Below are 11919 nucleotides of genomic sequence, written 5' to 3'. Positions count from 1 at the left end.
CAAGGGCTTTTGTTGGTAATCTGGTTTGTGAGCACATCAATACATAGCTGTAAGTGTTCTTATTGTTCAAGGTGACAGTTTCCCTGATTTTGTCTGCAGTTGTTACAAAAAGTGGTCGTATAACTGAAATCAAAATCTGGAGGTATCATCAACCAAGTAATGCCATCTTAAGACAAAGTGTGTCACTTCTAGTGTATGGAAGTTTTCTTACTATCTAACGTTGTTTTATAGGCCAAAGCCATGAACTTGTATGAGGCCTGCCTAACTCTGCTCCAGGTGTATTCCAAGAATAATCTAGGTCGACAACGGATTGATGTTACAGCAGAGGAAGACCAGTACCAGGATCTTCTTCTTATTATGGAACTTCTCACTAATCTTCTATCAAAAGAATTCATAGATTTCAGTGATACAGGTATGAAGGAATTGGTTATGGCTGAGCCATAACTTGTTCTACACTGTAAAAATCATTGTTGGGGCATGCTTGATCCAGATAAAGTGAAAACTGGAGTTCAGGCTTGATTAGATCAAGATATGGAAATTACTATTTAATGTGCCAGTAGCAAAGGAAGAACTTTTCACAGTGTTCTAGCATCTGAAGCTACTATTGCTGGCATAAAATAAATAGGGCATTTAGGAAACAGCTTGCAATCTGAATGTTGCAAGTCTGAACATGTAGTAGCAGCAGTTTTGTAATAGAAAACCCATAGAGAAGTCAGAATAGTAAATTTCCACAAGAGGGCAGGGGCAGGTGGATTGCCATGTTACAAAAAAGTTGGGTCTTTTACCAACACTGAGCTCATGAAAATTCCATCATATTTGAGGTTCTCTGTATTCTTCATTCATAGAACGTTGTTACGTGAATTACATGCAAAGTTAAGGGTTCTCTTTTGTATCCTAACTGGTTACTTTCTTCTGTATATTTGCCACTTAAAGTTGCGGTCATCCTGAATATGATCTGCGAGTTCTAGCTTAGCTTGCTGCATTGCTTTTGAATAAGCTTGAAACACATTTGCATGATTCAAATCTTACCACGTCCTATACAGTTTGCAGAGAAAACACGCTCAGTAACAAACTGAATCTGCCTAGGCTGTTTTGATGTTGTTCATTGTTTTTCTGAGGTACAGCTTGAAAGAGAGAACCTTGTACTCCAAAATTCAGTGCATCAGTCTAGTTTGTCAAGCATGCACAACACAAATACAGGACCAGGTTTAGACTTTGTCCATTGAATGGACAACTCGGAGCCCTGTAAACTATTCCCTTTGAGGTCAGAGATTGGATGTTAGTTGCATGGAGAACACTGTAAAGTACGTGCTGTGAAACTAAGCAGTGTGAATACTACCTAAATGTAACGCCTGGAGATCCAATGTATCTAAAGTTGTCTGCATGTTGTTGCTGACTCAGTGCAGGAATTGTAAAGGCAAGGTCACTGCTAGTTAATGGAAAACGCCTTACCTGTAATGGAAGAAAACTTGGCAATGTCTAAACTACAGAATTTTATGCATTAACCCGTATTTTTTTCTCACTGTGCTTGTAAAATACATATAAATGTGTAAATACATAACATGTATATATAAAAAGTATAAAAATGCAGTAATGTTTTGCTCACGATCTGTTCATGTGTGCAGGCATGAAGCAGCTATCACTAGAAACAAATGCAATGTTCTGTAACAGAAGAGAGCCCTCAGAGTATCTGAAGCGTTCTGTTTTAGCATGCCATCTGGTACACGTGATTATGAAATGCTTAGTCCTAATGAATATATATAGAGTGAGTGGTGTGGCAGCCTCCACTCACAAAGATTCTATTTTAATACAGTGCGTCATATTTTTGTTTGGGGAGAGGGGAATAGTCCTATTTTCAAAAATTTCTTTATTATAAAGAAATGGGACTCTTCCTTCAGTATCTTTAATCCTCCTTTTACACAAAACCTTTTTTGTCTTTTCTACAGATGAAGTATTTAGAGGACATGAGCCTGGGCAAGCTACAAATAGATCTGTATCAGCAGCAGATGTTGTCTTATATGGGGTTAATCTAGTTCTGCCTCTAATGTCCCAGGATCTGCTGAAGGTAAGTATATTTTTACACGTAGCTGCTAGAATATGAAAACTTTATAGTAATGAGTTCCTAGAATTCATTCCTGTATGCATTCTACCTCTGTAAGCTGAGTTTTCTAGGCTTTTTAAGATGTAAATAACTGTTCTGTAGTTCTAGATACTGTATGAAAAGAAATATTGTAAGCTGAGAAAACAAATCTTTTTTTCTTCTAAAAGTGGGTCTGTGCAAGTCAACAATTAGCCAAACCTGAAATATGGCTTGTGAATCCTTTTTTTTGATAGTCAGAAATGTGATGGGAAGGATAAACAGTGATAGTAGTTTAAACAAAAAAAATATATTTTCATAGTACAGCTGGCTTTTGTATCATAGACATCAGCCGCTTCTCACTACAACAGTAAAATATGAAGCAATGGAATAGCAGTATTTCATTGGGTTGTATTGTGTTAATGTTTTGCTTTGAATCAGGGCAACACCTCTGAAGTGTACCTCAGTTGTCCCCTCTTAACATGCTTTCTCATCTGGTAGCGTTTGCTGAGTGTGAGAGCTGTGCCCATTTTAGATGAAACTTAGTCAAAGGATGTACCCTAGGAGCTCCTCTGTTGTGCTCTGAGTGCTCGTGAGACTTTTACCACACAGGCCTAGACCTAGTGATGCCTGCAGCAAAGCTCCTTGGATTTGTATAGAGCAGATACCATACTCTCACCATCAACTGTTTAGCTATAGCAATCTTTTTTTATTATACTACAGTGTTTGCTAATAAAGTTGTAGCCATCCTAATGACTCTGAAGTTGTGTGTTAAAATTGTCTTTTCTTCTCCAGTGGAAAGCATCAGTCCTGTCTCTCTGTACAGATGGAGATTATGTCGGAATAGAGTTATGTGATTGATTCTAAAATTGCCATGTTTTTTTCTTTTGACAGTTTCCATCCCTGTGTAATCAATATTACAAATTGATCACTTTCATCTGTGAGATATTCCCTGAGAAAATTCCACAACTTCCAGAGGACCTCTTTAAGAGCCTAATGTACTCACTGGAGTTAGGGATGTCATCGTATCCTTTATAGAGCTTGGGAGTGTTTAAAAATCTGAGTTGCTTTTATAAAGACCTGTTAAAAATCTGATTATTTTTTAATTTGTATTTTTTTCCTTTTCTGTCAGTATCTATAATTACATATTGGTAATCAGCTCTTACTCTCCGCTCGCTGGTGATTGAGAGTTTCACAGTAGTGTCTATTGAGCTTCTAGTATTAGCTGAATTGCCTCTGACTTGTGGTGTTTGAATGCACCCTTTAAGTGGTTTAGTATGTAAGTTTTTTCTGGCAGCCATTCCTGCCTCCTCCATTACTTCATTGAAGAGTGTGTAACTTCATAAGCCTTCAGCTGGTATCCCAAAGCCATTCCTGAATTAGTTTCTCAGCTGGTAATACAAAACATTGCTGCTGTTCTACTGGGCTGGCTCCAGAGCATTTCCTGTCAGGGTGCCAATGGGCTCTCCCTCTCATAATGGGAGTACCATTTTCACTAATCTGTGGCACGTGTCAGAAACAGATGAGCTTGACCATAAGGGACTCTTTCTGAAAATGTTATGTCAGAGAGGGTTATGTTACCTTAGGGTGTGTAGCTAATAAAAGAAGGCAACAAAGCTGGAATTCTTTTTTCCTCTCTTTTTTTTTTTTTTAATTTATTTATTAACAGCTTTATAGTAAAAAGAAATCTTAGAACATATAAGCATTTAAAATATTTTCTAGTGACACAGCTGGGAAGTTTTAACAAAATTTAGTTGAAATCTGACTTGGATTCTTTAACGGCCATTATCAGGATGAGTTCAGAGGTTTGCCAGCTCTGTCTGGAGGCTGTAACACCATTAGCAGAACAGTGTGCAAAAGCACAAGAAACAGATTCAACCCTTTTTCTAGCAACAAGGCACTTTCTTAAGGTAAGGTAGCTGCGTTTCATGGTACTTTGGTTTTTTAACATAGAGGTAGTGTCAGGAGGCCAAACAGTGATCCTATCTGACCACCAGGTTAATCAGGACCACACATATAGTAAGAAACAACCCATTACCTAAAAAAATTGGCAGTTTAAGAAGAAAGAGAGCATGAAGGACTGGAGACACTGAACGAGAATACACAGGAGGAGGAAATTACTTAACCACCAATTGACAAAAGACCTAAGCCTCTCAGAATGCAGTTAATATTTATCCAAGCTCTAGAATGAACCTAACTGACAATTTTGGCAGTCAAGTTTACTGTGAAAATTGTGAAATAGAAAGTGTCCAGAATTGTGTGAACTGGAGGCTGGGTAGTACTAAAACAAGAGGCAGAAGAAAGAGCATAGTTGGGAACTGGAAAGAAAATGTTGTCATTTATTTAATGTAGCCAATTACTTACTCATTTTTATAATCCAGTGTCATATTTAGTACCTTCCTTTTAGGACCATCCACTCTATCTCATCAAATTTTGGAGTGACCTGGTAGCAACCAGGTTCCTGCTAACTGGGAACAAAATAATTGTGGAATTTGTGTGTTTGTCTTCTGATTTTGCAAAGATTTCAGTTCTCCTTAAGACTTCTTTTTTTTACCAAACTGATATACAGACTTCTGGGGATTTCTCATTAAAAGCATACATCAGCCTGGCTGAAAGAATGAGAAATGCCTTAAATAATTTTATTTGTCTTTATACTTCCACTAAGTTAACGTAGCTTTCTACCTTTTCTCTAAATTTCGACTTAAAACTATAGTACTGTTTTTACTAACCTGTTTGGCTTTCCATGAGCTGTAGGAGTCTCCAAAACTTGAGGAAAAAGTTCCCTGCTTTATTCTAGAAGACGAAAGGCTTTTTTATTATTTCTCTGGCATATCTGCAGCTTTTGGAGAAAAATAAAGAGATGGCATTTCTCTCTGAAGAACACACATAAATCAACAGCAGGTTTCAGTACTTTGAGATGTGAATTTGTGCTGTTAAACCATGACTCAACTTCTAAAAGAACTTGGCTTTCCAATTACTGTTATCTAAAGTAAAAAAAAAAACCAATGAAACAACAACCTTGGATGTTTGTAAATACATGTTCATTATTAGAAGTGAAGATGAGGTTCAGCAGGAAACATTGGTAAAGTTAGAAAGCTAAGTTTATGCTTCTGTAACTACTTCTGTTTTGTGATTTCAGATGGTCTTTGATATGTTGGTACTCCAGAAGCACAATACAGAAATGACAACTGCAGCGGGTGAAGCGTTCTACACATTAGTGTGTTTGCATCAGGTATGGCTTTTAGACACTTATGCCCTGTAAAACCAGTCATTTGTTAAAGGAGAGTGGTTAGTGACTGTGTGTCTGGGAAATCACAGAATCATTCAGGTTGGAAGGGACCATCAGGAGGTCTGTAGTCCAGTTCCTTGCTCAAAGTGGGGTCAACACTGAATTCAGATCAGGTTGCTCAGGACTTTTTTTTTTTTTTTTCTCTCGGCTGTCTTGAAAACCTCCAAGATGGATATGCCAAAGCCTCTCTGAGCAGTCTATTGAATCTTTATTGTACTCATCATTCATGTGCTTTCAGCACCTGCCAGTCTTGGTGGCCCAGCACTGGACTCGTTGAAGTTCATCGATATCCTTCTTTTGTTAAGGAGTCCAAAATGGGACATAGTATTCCACATCTAATCTAACAAGTGTGGTGTAAAGACAAATAATAAATACAGGCCAGTATGCTGCTAGTGTTCACTGCTGACAGGGCACACTGTTGACTTGCTTAGCTTGCTGTCCATCGGGACCTTCAGGTCCTTTATTCAGCGGAGCTGCTCCCCAGCCTGTGAGTTCTTTGTCTATATAGTTGCAGGGGTTTAGTCTGTTTCAGCTGCAGGACTTTGTATTTATCATTGTTGAATTTCATGAGATTCCTATCGGTTCATTCCTTCAGCCTACTAGGTGTCTGAATGTCAGTCCTGCCCTTGAATGCACTGGCTGCGCTCCCTAGCTTGGTTTCATCCACACTTGAGGAGAGGGCATTTCCTGTCCTCTTCTAGGTCACTGGCTAAAATATTTAACAGGACAAGGCCCAAATGAGAGCTGTCAGGGCCGCTTGTAACCTGTGTCCTGGTGGAGTATGAGCCATTAACCACAATCGTTTAGGAGCTGATGTTACAGGTGTGTTTTCACCCATGTAGAAGTCCACCCATCTAGACAATAAAATCCCAGCTTGGTTACAAGGATACTGTGCAAGACTGCTAAAGAATTGCTGACATCAGGCATCCATTGCTATCTGCTTATCCACAGATGTAGTCATCTAATCACAGAAGACAGGCTGGTAAAGCGTGATTTACCCTTGGTAAATCCACACTGGCTGTTCTCAGTCCCTTTTTCTTTCACGTGCCCAGAGATAGCTTCCAGGAGTTGATTTTCTTAGTTGTTCAATGATGATAGCAGCATTGTAATGATATGAGCCAACCTTCTGAACCATTGGATGGATTCTGTCAGGCCTCATGAGCTTGTATGCATCAAGATTTCTCAAGAGATCTCCTTGGGTTGATCCTCTTTACTACTAGTAGTTCCTTTCCTCCTTAAACCCTGTCTCCAGTCATAAAGGTCTGGGAAAACCTGTCAGTGAAGACCAAGAAAGCATTGAGTATTATCTTTTGTCTGTTGTCACTCAGTTACCTGCTCCATTCAGCAGCAGCAGGACCCGCATTTACCCTGTTCGTTTTTTGCTCTTTTAATGTACTGGTAAAAGCTGCTCTTGTTGTCCGTGGCGTCCCTTACCAAATTCAGCTTTAGGTAACCATTGCTTTTCTGTCATTGTTCTTGTCCAGACAGTTTCTGTTTTCCTCCTTTGTAGCTGTCCCTGCTTCTGTCTCCTGCACATTCTCCTTGCACTGGAGTTCAGATTTGAACTCCCTGCTTAGCTGGGTCGGTGTCCTGGTGTGTTTATATTGTTTTCCTCAATATTTGACAGGCCATTCTTGTGTTTGGAAGAGGTTGTCCTTAAAGACCTGTCAGTTCTCCCAAGTTCCTTTTGTCTTCAGAGCTCTCTCCCATGGGGCCTCACCTACCAGTCTCCTGAATAAGCTGAAATCTGCTCTCGTGATGTCCGGGGCCTGTACTCAGCTGTCCTCTTTCTTTGCTCTCCTAAGGATCCTGAACTCCACCATTTCACGATCACTGTAGACAAGGCTGCCATTAATTACCACATCCCTGACCAGCTCTTCCTAGCTGTGAGTAGCAGATGCAAAGTGACCCCTGGGTGGCCCATCTGCACTGGAGCAAATGTCAGGGAGGTAATCTCTTGCAAGTCTGATCTGGAAACTTCCTCAAGTTGCTTGAAGATGACTTTGTCCGCCACTCACCCTGTTGTAGTGATTTGTGACAAGCTTCCACCATGATTTCATCTTTACCACCTCTCCTCTGGTCAGGACCCATAAGCACTCAACTAGATTGTTACCCAGTCCGTAGAAAAGCATCCTTAATTTGAGCTCCCCTTTCACAGGAATGGCAATCTTCTATCCTCTCTTTCTCTAAAGAGCTTCTGTTGGTCCCATCAGAGCGCTTCAGTCATGCCACCTGTCCCACCACATTTCAGTACCTGCAGTGATGTTGCAGCTCTGCATCTGCACAGGGAGCTCTAACCCTTCCCGTTGGTTTCCAAAGCTGAATGCATTTCTGCACAGACATTGAGGTTGGCCTCCTTTCAACCTGTTTCATCCTTCCTAGTGAGCACTCTTAAACTCATCACGCTTCCTTGTGTTCTTACTACTCTTGGTCTCTATCTCCTCGCTTACCTACAAGCTGTTACCACCATCCCCCAGCGTGCCCTGTAAAGCCCTTCCTGCCAGGCTGACAAACCTCTGCAAAGTTGTTGCTAAGCCACTTTGTCATGTGGATCCTCTGGTAAGCAGCCCTCATCCCTCAGAGGGACTTATGATCATGTAAGACAAAATGACGCTGTGACACTACCCACGGTGGCAACTTCACGTTGTGTCTACGCAAGCCCTTCACCGGTAGAACTGAGGGAAGTGCCAGTCTGTGTCCTTCGATTCACCCTTGCTCCCAGAGCTCGGTAGTCACTCTGGGCTTGCTCCGGGTGCCCCTTGCAGTGTCCTTTAGTCATGTTTAACATGTTTCTTTGTCGTCTTTTCTGTCCAAGTCGGCATGAGAGCAAGTAGGAAGCTCGTAGGAAGGAATCTAAGCTCTTTGTCCCAGGGAAAAGAATCTAGAAAAGGGAAAACCTGTGGGAGGAGATGGTAGGTATGGCACACGGGGCAGGCATGAAGAAAAGTGCAGTTTGCAGGAATAAGCCTATGCTAAGGAAGAGATAAAGGCCCTTTGAGTGGTGCGCCTTAACGTTTTCGTGTTACTCTGCACTGCAGAGCGCCGTACCCAGCCCTAAAGGCTTTTCTGGCCTTACTGAAAACCCCGCTGTGATTGAAGGGCCTTGTCTGGTTTAGAGGTAGCTGAGAGTCCATGGGTCCATAGTTGCTTCTGGTACTCTAGTCAGTGAAAGTAGTGGGTAACAGGTAGAGAGGCACTGATAGTTTTCTGTCACAGCCTTGATTTTGGATTTTGTCCTGCTGAGAGAAGTTGTGTATATTATTTATTTTTTTAAAAAAGTTCACGAGATTCCTGTTTATTTAACAGGCTGAATATTCAGAGCTAGTTGAAACGTTGCTATCAACTCAACAAGATCCAGTAATTTACCAGCGGTTAGCAGATGCCTTCAACAAGCTTACTGCAAGCAGCACTCCTCCTACACTGGACCGTAAGCAGAAGATGGCCTTCTTAAAGAGTTTAGAAGAATTTATGGCAAATGTTGGTGGACTTCTCTGTGTAAAATAAACAACAAAACTCTATGCCTAATTTAGACCCTTTCTGCAAAATGCACTGAGAAATGCTGAATGCTGACTAAATCTTGTACCTGTCTCTGGGTTCTTTGCAGCCATCTCAGATTCTAGAGAGCCTGGAAGTTTGAACATAACACAGTGGAATAGGAGAGGTCAACTTTGAATCAGCTTCTGCTATTATGTGTTAGCTGCAATCTGTCATACTTGTGTGTGTGAGAGAATGAACAGAAAATTTGAATTTAAATTTTTCCATATATGTGCAAACAGGTATGGGCACAATGAAAAATAAATGCAGTGCCTTTTCCCCCACATTGGTTTGAAATATGAGTGGCCAGATAAACATACAGATTTGTTTTCTACCCAAAATCATGTTAGTGTGATGCAGATACATATAAAGCTCTAAACAGTTTAGCTGATTTTGAGCTTTATTTTTCCTCTCAAAACTTGAGTTTGTGTTTTAATAGGGAAGAAAAACCAAATGATATTTTAACTTGTCTTTAGTTCAGTTTTTCTACATCAACCTGACATTGCATATTTAATGCAATGCAGATTTTTTACATTACATTCTGCTGCCTAAAGTTCAGAGAAAAAAGGTGTATATTTTTGTTCCCCTAAAATGAACTTTAGGAACTGTAGCCATTTCATTGCCTTAATTTAAAAGAGGAACAAAAAAAGCTCTTATAGTTTAGGTAAGAAATTTAAGGCAAGATTTGACTCTGAAGAGTTGGTTTAGGATGTTGTTGGTATTAAGCTGCTTGTGTACCTGTTGCAGCCCTTATTGTTGATGTGTCAGTTTGGAATGAGTGTTTAATGCAAGGTTCACGTGTAGTTTTACTTTCAGTATCTGTTTTGATCCATACCCAGGTTGCACACAACTGCAATGTATTTCTACACTGAACTGTTTGCTTAAGCAATAACAACTCAAAAGGCATAAATTATTGGCAAACTTTTTAAAGTTGGGGCATTAGCTAAAACAATTATGCTAGAACAGGGGCATCAAACCCTGTTACACAAGGGCCATAATCTGTTTGACTTGAGAAAGGTAATTGGGATGTGTAGTGCTGTGGGGCATTTTTGGGTTTCCTGAATCTAGTTCCACTTCTGCAGAGCCCTCCCAGCTGTTCTCGTTTTTGTTGTGTGTTTGGTGTTTTTTCTAATAGGAGTGCTTCAGTTATTACAACAGTACAATATAGTGCCCAGAGTGTAGTGGACCAACAAGGGAGAGCAGCACATGAATACAAAAGCAAGGCCTGCTTTGGCTCCAGTCATGAGCCAGAGAAAACTGAAGCAAACACAAATGCTGTATGTCTAGTAAAATTGATTTTTGTGGAAATACATGGAGGCAAAAGTGGGCCCTTTTGTTTAAGAAGTCTGCAAGATTATGCTGTTTAATATTTCCCATGTGTTTTTGAAATTTATATAAAATATATAAATATACACCTTTACATGGCTATGTGTAGCATCACGTTTGCCATTCTGTGCCATTCTTCAGCTATTCATCTCAAAATTAGTCATGATAGCCAGAATTCATACAAGACAAATCTCTAATAATGTGCTATAAGTGATCTAAGGTTCTTTTCATTTTTTAGTTAAATCCATACCTGTCTCAAGCATGGATCCACAAGGCCAAAAATCCATCTCTTCATTATTGTCTCTCTTGTGTAAAAAGTAGGCTAGGGCAGATTTACACATTAAAAAGTGACCATAAGACTTGTTAGATAACGTACCTTCCCAGCTAGTATTTTATTTCTAAGATAATTTGTGTAGTATTTTTGAACAGGGATATTGATCTCAATTTTTGTCTTGAAACTCTTACGCTTTTCTTTAAAAGATTTCTTGACTGTGCACTTGCACAAAAGACAACGATCGTAGTAGATCCTTCTGTTTTTAAACTTCTGATGGCTGATTTTTTTAAATCTCTCTGGGTTTTGCTATGTTTTTGAAACTGCTTCTGGAGTTTCTCTTGAGTTGGTACATTGTATAGGGCAGCAGTTCTGAAACCTTTTTTTTTTCTTTTTTTTTTTTTTTTCTTTTCAGATGAAGGGCATTAAAGCCTGGGAACATAAGCAGCAGTAGAAGCTGCTGGTTTGTCATGATGTATTTGATGTCAGATATCTAGACCAAAGGCTTCCAGGACTTCATAGCAAATGCCTTCAAATTTTTTTGGATCTGACTAAATAACATAGTCGTCATTTGTTTTATAACTAGCACTGTCACTATCTTTTTTTTTTTAATCCTAAAGCTGGTTCACTATTTAAAAATATTTATTAACTTTAAAATTTTGAAATCCTTTGCCTATTGTGATTGATGAATGGGAGCACAAATAGAATTAGCATTCAGGACAAAGTAATGTGTATACCCATTACTTTTCTTACCAGGCCCATTGTGTTGTAACAAGCAGAGACACGCAGCATCTTTTGACTATCAAGACTTAAAGTATGAACGCTTATTTTCAGAGTAGTTTTGAAGGTTGCTTAAAACTTTCCTTTGCCCTTCATTTAAAATTAATATTATATGTTAAAGGGAAACTGTCCTAGTAATGTGGGGGTTTTTGTAATTTTCCTGCTTGATGTTATGCTAGACACTATTCTCTCTTTCTTTGTTTCTTATTTTTTCTTTCATTCCTGTGTACTCAACAGGGATCTTTCCATGCCATTTTATGTTCTTTTAGAGCAAATGCTACAACATCTCTGCTTAGTGACATCTATGAAACTGTTGCAAAAGATTCTGGGAATAAGTTTTATTAATTCATAATCCTGCTGGCTAAGTGGCTGCTTCTACCTAAACTATTTGGCTTTTATATCCCTTAAAAAAAAATAATTAAAAAAAAATCCTTCAGCAATGTTCTACACATCCAGTTGCTGTAATCTACATGAGAAAGGCTCATTCAAGTCCATGGGAGAGACTCATAGACCATTTTTAGCGAACATTGAGAGTTGGCTCCACATAAGTGTTCTGAAATTTTTATAGCATCACTGCATTGATTTTCCATTCACTGTGCAAAGTGAATAACGGCTCTAAAAACACATCTGGTTTTTGAAGGG

General features: G+C 39.4%; 1 protein-coding gene across 1 annotated transcript in view; it reads left to right on the top strand.

The window, feature by feature from the left end:
* The window catches only part of XPO4 (exportin 4), a 78951-nt gene extending 67245 nt beyond the window's left edge, over positions 1-11706 (top strand). Inside the window, exons 18-23 of the mRNA XM_037376596.1 lie at positions 232-412; positions 1947-2065; positions 2972-3102; positions 3870-3987; positions 5217-5309; positions 8673-11706. Coding sequence (XP_037232493.1) covers positions 232-412; positions 1947-2065; positions 2972-3102; positions 3870-3987; positions 5217-5309; positions 8673-8870 — 840 coding nt within the window. The 3' untranslated portion in view covers positions 8871-11706. The remainder of the gene's footprint in view (positions 1-231; positions 413-1946; positions 2066-2971; positions 3103-3869; positions 3988-5216; positions 5310-8672) is intronic.
* The last annotated feature ends 213 nt before the right edge of the window (positions 11707-11919 follow it).

This window comes from Falco rusticolus, chromosome 2 (genome assembly GCF_015220075.1).
Source record: "Falco rusticolus isolate bFalRus1 chromosome 2, bFalRus1.pri, whole genome shotgun sequence".
Classification (NCBI taxonomy): domain Eukaryota; kingdom Metazoa; phylum Chordata; class Aves; order Falconiformes; family Falconidae; genus Falco; species Falco rusticolus.
The sequence above is the reverse complement of the archived record's forward strand: the minus strand, read 5'-3'. Positions and strand labels throughout refer to the sequence as shown.